This window comes from Durio zibethinus, chromosome 1 (genome assembly GCF_047325235.1).
Source record: "Durio zibethinus cultivar Kanyao isolate XHJ-2024 chromosome 1, ASM4732523v1, whole genome shotgun sequence".
Taxonomy (NCBI): domain Eukaryota; kingdom Viridiplantae; phylum Streptophyta; class Magnoliopsida; order Malvales; family Malvaceae; genus Durio; species Durio zibethinus.
In genome coordinates, this window is record NC_143162.1 from 12,106,497 (window position 1) to 12,118,640 (window position 12,144).

At 31.3% G+C, this 12,144-nt stretch overlaps 1 protein-coding gene across 5 annotated transcripts; it reads left to right on the forward strand.

Annotated features, from left to right (window-relative positions):
- Positions 1-2,942: 2,942 nt before the first annotated feature.
- Positions 2,943-11,876, forward strand: LOC111312141 (uncharacterized). 5 transcript variants are annotated; one of them, XR_016343426.1, is made up of 13 exons: positions 2,943-3,419; positions 3,536-3,601; positions 3,697-3,762; positions 3,899-3,974; positions 6,107-6,184; positions 6,805-6,902; positions 7,264-7,337; positions 7,828-7,915; positions 8,000-8,157; positions 9,041-9,083; positions 10,238-10,327; positions 10,462-10,527; positions 10,796-10,868. XR_016343426.1 is itself a non-coding variant. In XM_022912174.2 (13 exons), exons 1-13 carry the CDS (start codon positions 3,312-3,314, stop codon positions 11,504-11,506), a joined length of 1,095 nt encoding a protein of 364 aa, XP_022767909.2. In that variant the 5' UTR covers positions 3,001-3,311; the 3' UTR covers positions 11,507-11,876. The 5 variants fall into 5 exon arrangements, 3 of the variants coding, with proteins under 3 accessions (XP_022767905.2, XP_089619540.1, XP_022767909.2); XR_016343425.1 differs by having other exon boundaries at positions 2,944-3,419; positions 10,232-10,327; XM_022912174.2 differs by lacking the exon at positions 10,238-10,327 and adding an exon at positions 11,411-11,876 and having other exon boundaries at positions 3,001-3,419; positions 10,796-10,873.
- Positions 11,877-12,144: the final 268 nt, after the last annotated feature.

The following is a 12,144-nucleotide window of genomic DNA, read 5'->3' on the forward strand; positions in this document are numbered from 1 at the left end:
TAATTTTTCGATTATCGAATTAATTTTGGACGATTTTCAAAAATGATATTAGGTGTATTTCAATTTTTGATTAATTCGGTTTGAAAACTAAAATAACTAAAGGTTAACCAAATAGTGAAAGACTAAACCACATTGTTGCATATTTATTTATTTTCACAAAACCCAACCTTATTTTGCTCATGCCTTATTGTCATTTTTATGCCTTATCCTCATCTTTTTTGACACCCATTTAAAACTCTGCCTTAGATTTCATTTTTGTTGCCCTCATTTATGTTGTCTTTGTTTTTTATTTCATTTCTCCTTGATAATCGACTCTCAAAGGCTTACATTGCCACTAGAAGCACACCCGACAATCAACTTATTTTTGTTGCCTTTATTATTCTTGAGGTTTGTTTGAACATTTCATTTCTCTTTGCTTTTTTTTTTTTTTCACTTTGGCTTTATTATTTAATGATGAAATTTGAAACTTTTTTAGATCTTATTTGCAAGGTTGTATACTTTGTTTGCATAGTTGAGAGTTGTATATTTTATTTGCAATTTTCTAGGAAAAATAAGAAATATTTTGATCAAACTCAATTAATTCAATTAATTAACTGAATTAAATTTGAACGGTTAATTTTTGAAACCAACAATTTTTATGCGGTTAATGAAAGGAAAAATAAACTAATTTTGTTTTCATTAATTCAATTCGAAATTAATTGAATTGATCAAATAAACACCACTACTTTCAATACTTAGGTAGCATTTATTATAGTGATAAGACGAATAATTTTAGATTACTATGTTTGATGCAATATTATAAATCATTAGTGATATTAAATTAATATGTTTGGTATTACATGAACAAAATCATGAAGTACAAAATATCCAAAATAACTTTAAAAAGAAAGAAAAAAATTAATATTTATTGAATAAATAATTTATAAAATAACAATAACAATATCAATAATAACAACAAATAAAGCCTTATACCTCACAACTCTGGGGTTGGTTATATGAAAGGCCTAAAAAAGGAATCATGTTAGGTTATAGTTTTGAATCTTTTTGTGCCACTTATTTCTATAAAAATAAATCTTTAGATCTACTTTCTTAATTTTCATATAATTTCTTATTATTTGCATCTACATCTTTCGTGATCTACCTTTAGAAGTTTTATTTTTTCTTAAATCTAAAAGCTCATTTTTCCTAATTAGTGCGCATATAAGCCTACATTTCACATGTTCAAACCATCTTCAACAACCATCTCTCATTTTTTCCTTAATTTAGAATATCTTTAATTTTCCTCGAATCATTTCATTTTTGATTTTGTCTTTTTTAGTTTTACCATACATCTATATAAACGTCTTTATCTTAGCTATGCTAATTTTCTTCTCATGTTGTTTTCTTAATGGCTCAACATTCAGTCCCATATAACAATGCTGGCTTTATAATTATTTATATAACTTCGTTTTTAACTTAAAAGGCATGTTGAGGTCACAAAATACACTCAACTACTTCGTTACCTTACCCATTTTTCTTGAATCTTATGCTTTATATTGTGTTCTTTCTTGGTATCACTTTGAATAATTGACGACAAATATAAAAAATGATTACTTTTTTATACTACTTTATTATCAAACTTAAATCATACTAGCATTCATTTTTTTTATTATTACTAAACTTATAATTTATAAAATAACAATATATTATTTCATAGAAAACTATAAAATATAAATCAATTTTAATTAAAATAATTTAAAAAAAAATTATTAAATAAATTCTTTGTTTTTAGTCGTCGTTTCAAAAAGAGTACATGTATATTATAAAATGAAATAAGCTAATGAATTAAAACTTTATTACTAAATTCATTAAAAATTTTAATTTTTATTAAAAAATAAGCAATTTCATTGAATTTTCATAAATAAAAATAACTTAATATTTTTCTTACAAATTAAAAAAAAATGTTAACCATGTATACTCAAAGGATGGCTCAATGTTATAATTTTAATATTATAAAAAAAGTCATAATATTTTGTTAATCTTAATCATATATACTAAAAGTCATGAATCATATCCGGTAAAGATTTCTTTATAATGAAGAATTGCTTATAAAGACTAAATACGAAGGGAATTATGTGTTTATTTTTGCTATAATTAGAGTAAATTAGTTAAGAAATAATATTAAATATTATTTTTTTATAACGATAAAATTTTTTGAATGAGACTTAAATCACTTTCAAAATAGTAATTTTATTACTCTAGTAATTTAAAATTATTACCATATTCTTAAATTGCTAATAGATAAGATAATATAATTATTATATGTAAATTACCATAAATTTTAAATTAATCACTTTATAGCAAACTTTATCTTACTTTATTGTGTATCATTATTTTGCTAAAGCATAGCACTTTAGCTTGCTATTGTTCTATAACTATTGCTTTCTCAATATGATAATGAGAATATTTACATGGAGCTTTTATTTTCTTCATGCCTTATGATTATATAATAAGTTGATTTTGTTTTAAAATTTTAATTCAAATGAGTTATTATGGGGGTATTTTATTTTATTGTTCGGGTAGAATGTCCAAGTCCAATTTAAATAAAATAAATTTATCTAATTTTAGAAAAAAAAATGAAAATTTGGATCCAATCTAAAAGATAAATTCAAAAAAAAAAACAAAAACAAAAGTGAGGTGTGAATCTAATTTAAGATTATAAATTATATATTAATATTTATAAATTATTCATATTTAATTAAGATAATTTAATTATTATTGATCAAATTCGAATTTAAATATTTTAATTTATCAAATAAATTGAATTTGAAATAATTTAATATTTAAATTAAATAATTAATTTTTTATATTTTGATTTATATTTTTTATTTATTTAATAATTATTATTTCACTCGTATATAATATATATATGAATTTAAATTCAAGTTCAAAAACAAATAATCAATCTTAAAATTATATACAAAAATTAAAAATTCTTTTATTGAATAAATAAATAAATCTAACCTAGAACAAATTTCATAATCAAACCTAAACTTCAAACTCTTCACTGTATTCATTCCGGACGACTAAATTGCACCCCTAGCTTGATCTAAAACCTCTCGCCAAAAAAATTAAAAAAAAAAGAAAAACACCTGATCTAAAACCTTAAACTCTTCGGTAAACCTCTCATTTTAAGTGACGAAATCTCCGTTTTCCTGTTGCTCCCCTTCTCTCCCATCACAGCAAAACACTTGCCCAACCCGAACACAACTCTATTGGTGTTTCCGGCAGACCCAAAGAGAGAGAGAGAGAGAGAGAGAGAGAGAGAGAGAATGGGGTCAACCTTGGAAGCAAAGAGTTTGAGAAAGGCGGTAGTGCCATCAACACTCCTAGACAACCCATCTCCTGGAAACCTCCAGTCCACTCGCCTTGCTCTCCATGTATCCTCTTTTTCTTTACATATTTCCTTGCATTTACCTGATACCATTAACACCCACTTTTTCCCCTGTATTTAATGTTGGGTATTTTTTTTGTCCAATTCTTGGTCAATGGTCAGGTCAATGAGGTTGGCTCCTCATGTTGGGTTTACATCGCCTCCGGATGCAACATCTACAAACTTCAGGTATGTATATAATTTGGAAATTTCTATTTGTATCAGGTACTTTTGAATAAATTTCTTACAAGCTCCTTTTTTTTTTCAATAATTATTTTAAGTAGATTCTGCTGGAAGATTCTTGGCTTAGCAAAGGGAAAGAAGGCCTCCTTATTCCCGAGCCAACAGAGGTACTCATTCTATGACTTTTAGCTGCATGCCATTCATAATGTTTCTCAGAAGGACGAATAAGGTCTCCAAATTAACTTGTTCTTGTGTTGTTCATTTAACTATGTATTGATCTTATTGTCGTCTATGATTTTGAAGGTTATAGATTCTTTGTTACTTAAGCGGTGCCCTCATCGTTCAGAGATTCAGAGTATTGTACTTGCTGAAATTGAAAGTAAGTGGCTTTTGCATTGACATTTAGTATATATTTCCATTGATCGTTTCTTAATAAAATGTAATTATATAGCCTATATTATATATAAAATGGTGTACAAATGATTGTATTTTGACCAAAAGGGATCTATCTTTCCTATTTGTATTTTGAATTGTTATTCTCTTTTTCGTTTATCTTATTGATGTACATGATAATATAGTATAGCAAGTTTCATCACATGCATGGAGATAGAAAGGGTTGATGTCGCATGTGGTTGATGAAATTATTAGATCTTTAAAACATTTTGGTTCTCAGCTTACATCTCATATCTCTCATTAGCATATTGGTGTTTATTTTAACATTTAGACAAACTGTCAAAATCTTGTTCAAGTGAGGCATCTGTTTGATACAGCTCATTTAACTGCCCCTCGCAAACTAGAAAAAAGAAAAAAAATACTAATTTCCCATTAAAACATGGGGACTCAAGGTCTAACATTAGTTTTTTTAACTTGCATACAGACATTTGAACTTATAATTAAATCTGCATAAGTTTTACTGTGTTCAGCAGTATTTTAGGTGTTTGTAGCAGTGGTGTGGTTTAATTTGTTAATGATACTATCATTTTAAATGCTACGTATCATTGGCTCCTGTATTGCTTGCCTGTTTTGTATGTTCCCTTGTAGCTCTCTATTACTTCATATGGTAAGTTATCATTCCTTTTGTTTTCTTCATAAGGAATTATTTTATTCTCCAAAAAACTCTAAGGGTGTGTTTGGTTTGAGAGAATCCAAAAATTTTCCCTTGGAATCTTGATTGTGGGTATTTGATTATCACATTTGGTTCAAGGTTATCTGATTCTTAGGGAAAATGTCAGATTCTCAACAATACCCAAGGTCCCGGAATCAGAAACCCATTTTTGCCTGTGGTATTTTAGGATTCCGGGGGAAAGTTGCTTGACTTCCAAATTTGACCTGAATAAGAAATTTCCTCTATATATGTTACCCTTTTGAAAAATAAGTTTTGAACTGAAATTAAATTTTATTTTAGGTCAATTACAGCATTTCTTTTGAACAAAATGCCATAATTGGTTTTTTTTTGGTTTCCCATATATTCTATAACTGCCAATTACGGCGTTTCTCTTAAACATATGCCGTAATTGAGTATATTTGAGATTGGAAGTGAAGCTATTATGGCATTTTAATGAAGAAACGCTGTAATTGAGTTATAACCAATTGCCCAGACTTCTCTCAAATATTCAGTAATGGCTGCAATAAGGAGAGACAGAGACTTAAGTACAGGTGTAGCTTGTAGGGTTTTGGGAAGGACGGAACAAGCAAGGCAGGCTGGGCTGATTTTACAGGTAGGTTAGTGGGATTGGATGTCATGAAGAAGACCTCTATTTACTTTGCAACTTTCGATGGAAAGCTTTTGGGGAGCAGATCTTGCTTGAATTTCATAGAAAAAAAAAAAAAACTTCAGTATATAATTGCTAGTTGCTTCATTTTCATGTAAAAGTGTAAACAATTAAACTTCATTTGTATAAGGAAAAGAGGGATAAATAATACTTGAAATTCTTAAATCATATCAATTACGGAGTTTATTAAATAAAACGCCATAATTGAGGAGTTTTATATTTTTATTGGTTCAATTACGGCAGAATGTGTAATTAAACGCCGTAATTGAAGGGTTGTATATTTTATATACTAAATTATGGCATAATGTGTAATTAAATGCCGTAATTGAGAATATTTAATTTAAAAATAAATAAAATCTTTCTATTTCAATTGATGATAAAGGCATCATTTGTCGTTTGGTTCTTTTTTAAAACAAAATGAAAGGTCTTTTACAAGGTTGTCAAGGAGATTATGGTCAGTATACATGATTTAATAAATGGACATTCCCCCCAACTAAACACAGGAATCCGAAAACAAGATGCCCTGAAAATCAAATATTCCCCTGGGTATCACATTTTCCCGGGTATCACACTTTCGCCCGGAATCCTAGATTCCATGAACCAAATGCCCCCTAAGGGAAAATCCTTTTAAGATTTTTGGATCAGATTGATATTATGTGCTGATTTTGCTCCATCAAACTTTCTTCAAGAAACCTTGTTTGTTTTTACACTTGTTTAAACTGTGATGCAATGTCTGCAGGCACTGGTTACTTAGTATTGGGAAGTGTGGATGCTTATGGTCATCTTATTGTCTCTAAACTGGACACTAGTGGTAAAGGTAAATCCCCCTTATTTATCACTCATATCATCCTATTTGAGTGTAGGTTTGATGGTAGAAAGTTTCTAGCATATTCTTCATCATATTTGGAAAACTAGTAGTTTGCGTCCCCTCCTTTTATGTGAAACAATTTACCAGCTGTATGTTACTCATTTTAACTGTTTGACTCTTTTGGAAGTTTATTTATTTATTTATTTATTTTTGGGTGCAGGCACGTCTAACTCAAAAGTGACGAAAAGTTTCACACTTTCTCTTAGGAGTTAGGGCTTTCTTGAGTAGTTTTCATGACTTCCATACCATGACAGTTGTTTAGCCTTAACCCTTTCTTTAAGGAAATACTTCAGTTACCTAACTAGTAGTTCTGGTTGATCATCAAAATGGGGCTGGCCTGAGTAGAGTCTTTCTTTATTTGCTTTCTGCTGTCTGACATGTCCAAATATCTTAGGGTCATACCCCTTATAATAATGGGAAAGGGGGAAAAAGAAACAACTAATCGTTGTCCTGCCTCTGCAACATGTAAATTATTTTCTTTTCTGGTGGATTTTATATCATTTTGTTTGTAAAATTTTCATTTTGTATAGTTAAGGTGTCTTATCAATGTCTACTGCTGAATTTTTCAGATGTTGACAGGGTTACCTATTCGGTGTTGCCTCGGGATTTTGGTGTTGGAGAAGGTAGTTGGTCTGGGCTTTGCTTCAGTCCAGATCAATGGTCCATGGTATGTGTTCCTTCATAGGAAAGCTGAAACTAATAAAATTCTATAGGATGTTAAAATTTCTGGTCCCCTGTTTTGATAGCTGTATCAATTTTATTCATTTCTTAAGGGCATGTTATCTAAAAGGATACTTGATTTTGCACACTATAGTCAAAGCCACTGGGGTTTTGAATTTTACATTCACGGCAATGAACTTGTGAACTGCAGTGACATACATGAAGGAAATCTGCTTTAAATCTTATGTTGTGTTCTCACACATAGGACATGTTAGTTTTAAACATCTTCAGGATCAACACTTAATGCACTAAAGCATTTCTACTACAAATTAGGTGTTCACTTTGCACTAACTTATTTCTTAATCCAGGCAGCTGTGGCACGAAGCTTCTGCAAAAGTGTTGATATTTATGACCAGGACATCCATCTTCGAACTTTGCATACGTGAGTTTTATATCTGTCCAATCTATCTTTTACATTATATTAGCATGTGTACAAGGTCATCTCAATGCCCATCCTAAGTAGGGGACTCAAAATTTTGCATTAAATTCTCACTGGGGTACCATCCAAATAGTATCTTCTATGCTCTAGAGGTGCATGGATGCAAAAGATGAGTATTATGATTGTCTCAATTGCAGGCTTGACAGGTTATAAAAGTTTCTGTGGTCATGTGAATTTCCTACTCTCTCTATCAGCTGCTTGGAAACCAGTGTTGCTAAGAACCTCATATCTATTTTCTTGATCTATCATGGAATGCCAACACAAATAGACACTTCTGCTGTCTACATAATGACCCCTGACAATTTTGCTGTTCATAGAATATAGAAGATTCAAGTTCCTCAGAAGAAGAAAAAAAAAAAAACTTATTATATGCTATTAATATTTGGAAATTTCTATATGGACATTTTTTATTAACTGTTTGCTTACCTTTCAGCCTTTGGTATCCATCTTCTATAAACTTTATGCAGAATTTGGGTCATGGGAATGAGAATTCTATGTTAGCCATAACTGAAGGCTGCCAGGTATATAATTATGCATTTATTATATTTATGTTTCTCAATGTGTTTTAATCTGATGGCTCTGCTTTATTTTTGCAATTACTGTAGCTGTCTATATGGGACTTGAGAATGAAAGAAAATGGTGGTTGCCTAAATCGAATTTGTGGTTCTGTTGGAGATTCTTTTTATGCTGTCTGCAGTTCTTCAACTGGTAACATCGCAGTGGGTGGTGCTGATCGTACTGTGACCATCTATGATCCCCGCAGGTTGGTCACCATTATATATATTGGTTTTACATTTTAACAAAGTAAATACACAATAACGCAGTCTAATTAGTTTTGCCTCATTTATTCATGTTGATGATGGGTGAATGATGCAATAATGAGCAATTTTGTCTTCTAGATGATAATATCATTTTAACTTAGGGTGCATTTATAGATGGATTAAGGACTACATCGATGAATTTTACGAAATGATGTGTTTGATACATATTTATAGAGGAGGGTTAATTTGGGAGAAGATCTGTTGTACTAGATTAGACAACTGAGAAGGGAGTTGGAGTAAGTTCAGCTGGTGTGACTGCAGTAGAGCTAACAAAGCCTGCTTGTAGAGAAGGCCACATAGATGGGCACACAGACATATTTTTCTATGATGCTGATTCTTCTTTCTGATGGGCTGCTATTTACCATTTCCTGCATATTGTTTGCAAATTTTTCATATATCTCTCTGTTTTTTGCAAATTTGAGCTCCATAAATTGCTAATTGAAGTCATAAACAAATCCATTAAAGTATGATCTCTATGTTAGAATTTATCTTCTGATAAGGGAGTAGAGATGAAATAATATTTGATATAGAATGGAGTATTAAGATTGGTCAGAAATAAAATTCATTTATCTCTCTTCCAGTTTTATCTTTATCATGGACTGATATGGCAATTATTTTATCCTACTCTTAATCATTTTTATGAAAATCCCAATGGAGGGTTAAATCTAAGAATATTTAATCCTATATCCTTTTCCTAACTTAATCTAGGAAATGGACTTATATCCTCTGATTGGCTTGTGTACACTGATTCAATGAAAATTTAGTGGAATGTTTCATCTTAAACACAATGAGAATATACTGTACTAATTTACTTCTTCTGTGTAGATGGTCAGCACTTTCCAGATTGGTGCACTGTTCAAAATATGAGGTCAGTTAATTGTTTGACGACATTTCCTTCCTGGTTTTGTCATTTGGGTTCTTTTGCCATACCATATTAATGTAGTCAATAACAGATCTAGTGGTTGCTGCGATACCATTTAGTCAAGAATAAAATGTTTTTGTAGTTGTTCATCCATTTATCATTGATCTTAGATGTCTGTTAAGTAACTTATTACTTAATTGTTTATAATTTTCCTTGCTGGTTGTTTGTTGTTTTGGGTTCTTTTGTCATACCATATTAATTTATTCAATAACAGATCTAGTTGTTGCTGCAATACCATTTAGTCAAGAATAAAATATTCTTGTAGTTCATTCATTTATCATTGAATTTAAGGTCGCTCAACTATGCTGGAGAAATAAATTTATTCTTGTCTATAGAATCTATTTTCCTTATAAAACTGTTAGTTTCTACAAGTTGTCTTAAAATTAAAATGCATATATCAAGCTTGAAGATTTGCCATTGACATAACTGCTTTAACAATTATGATGTAGATGGTTCCATGCAATTTATTTCTTTGATTCTATGGAAAGTGATGGTTTATGGTTTTGAAAGAGCTGATGTTTATATCCTTTTCTTTTTGGTTATTTTAATGACCTGAAGATCCCTGTTACTTTAGGTATTTGTTCGTTCTAAATTGCTTTGAATTGAAAGTGCATGCATAAGAAGAAACAGATTACTGAACAGATTCCACCTTAACCTGGTTACATTACTCCAGATCTGATGTTAAAATCTACTACTAAATTTCTCTGGGAACCCATAATTCAGGATTTTATGCAACAAAACAGTTATCCCAAGAAGTGTAGAGAATGGGTCTGGTCTATTCACTGTAGAAATTTGGTTATTAGACACTGGAAATATGGTTAGAAAGAGCATTAGTCTTCAAAAAGGTGTGGTCCAGAATTTTTTTATCTTGGGCTTTTTAAGCTTGATTTTATGTAATGGATCCTGACTATTTAAGGATCGAGCTTCATTGAATAATTCATGTTTTATATAGTCAAATGATATGAAACTAGTCCTGAAAACAATTTGTCTTGTTCAAATGTGCATATTTCTTTAGTGCCTTCTACCATACTTTCATTCTTTTGAGGTTTGAATTCTTTCATTTAGCAACCTCACCAGTTATTTAAATTATCTAGATGCAGACAAGGAAATATTTATCAGCCCAGAGATGGAAATATTGTGACTAAATACATTTTGAACCTGCTCAACTTGACATCAATGCCAAATTTAGGGTGGGAGTAAACACTTAGTTTGATTACATGTTTCATCCTTAAGTTCTCAGTGCTTTGTTGTTGCTAGAGAAGTATCATTGTATGTCTACTGCAGCCACATAATTTTTTTTTTTCCTTTTCTGTTGGTAATGCAGATTACCAGACTTGCTTTCTCGTCTCTTGACTCCAATTACATCTATGTACAAGGGGTTGACTATGAGGTGACCGCTTTTAAACTTAGTGGACAGTTTTATTTCCATTTGTGGATATGGATGCTATCTTTAGAGCAGTGAATCATACTTCTTTGAACTTCAGTGCCAAGTGTCTATTTAAGTAACTTAATGTAATAGATGGCTGCTTAAGTTTCTATAATTTATGCAGTAGTTATCTGGCAAGGATGATGGCAAGTTTTTATCATGCTGAGTAGTTTACTTTGTAAGAGCGAAGTTCCTTCCTGCATTGCTTTTGACTCATAAGGACTGTTTGCAGGTCTTTTGTGGTCAGTGGCAAGAAAGCAGTAAGGTATTCTCATTTAGAGGAGACTCAAACTGGCTGGGATTCAGTAAGGTATTTTGTTAATTGTAAATTCTGCATGACATGTCTTTATTTTTTCTCCCCGAATATTGGCACTAGCAGAGACAGAGACATGCTGGTCATTGTAGGCCATTGTAGGGGTCGAATACTGACCATGCAACTCCGTCTTGATTTGCCCCAAGGCTCATCTTGGCCCAAAGAGTAACAGTAAGATCATCTGTCATCTGTTCTCTGCTGAAAACCTGAGTGCTGTGAGGTCTTAATGACTTTTATTGCCTAGTAACAAGACCAATATGACTTTTTCTTTTTAAATATTTTTATCCTTCTTCTATCATGCAGTTGTTGTTAGTAATTACAATAACTTTGTTTAGTTCTTTTAGTGATGTTATGCCTTTTCATCCTTAGCAAGTCAACCCAGATATTTTTCTTTAAAAATGTCAAAGATGGATGTAATCTCGAAAAAGATTGTATCCTTTCTTCCTTTGTCTGCGTTGATTTAAACTGTTTCTAGCTGGTGTTACCATTGAATGAATGTTATTTAACTGGTGTTTATGTCAATTGATGCTGCAGTGCTCTAACAGGGATATACTTGGCGGATGGTGTGATTCGGGTAGCATCTTCGTAGCTGACGTTGTAGCTAAAGGAGAGTCAAAAGAAATACCTTGAAAGGTGTTGTTAACAGATTTTCCTAGTGGCAGTTCATCTGTCTTTGAATCCACGAAGATTCATTTAACTTCAAAACATGTTAAATCCAACCAAGGGTTTCATTAACATAGATGTATGCAGTCATTTCAAACAGCCTATTGTTCTCAAGTAAAGCACCAGGAAATTTCAAATATTTGATTATCTTGAGCAATTCCTCCCGAAAGTAGCATTAGTTGAGGTTTGAAGTTGACTGTTGTAGGAGTCACTACATGTAACTTGAAACAATGCTGAAGTCATTGATTTTACAGTGATACATTCACCTGATGGTGAAGCCTTTGTTAGGGCTGGTCTTTATTCTTTTGATTATTTAAGAGTTGGGACTTTTATGCCATTTTGATTGGTAGCTTATGTAACTATGAAACAGCCAAAAACTGATGCTCCACACAGGAGATATAGACACTATATTTTGAGTTGATTTTCACATGACCTCCCTTTCATTTATAAGCTTTTGTCGACACTCCTGGAGATCATAGGGTTCTTTATCTTTATTTATAGCTGTCGTTTACCGTGTCTATTGGTCTTGGGAAACAAAGACAAGGAATGATCTAAAAGAAAAGAAGACTAGGACTTTGTAAGATTCCAAAGTTTCATGCTCACTT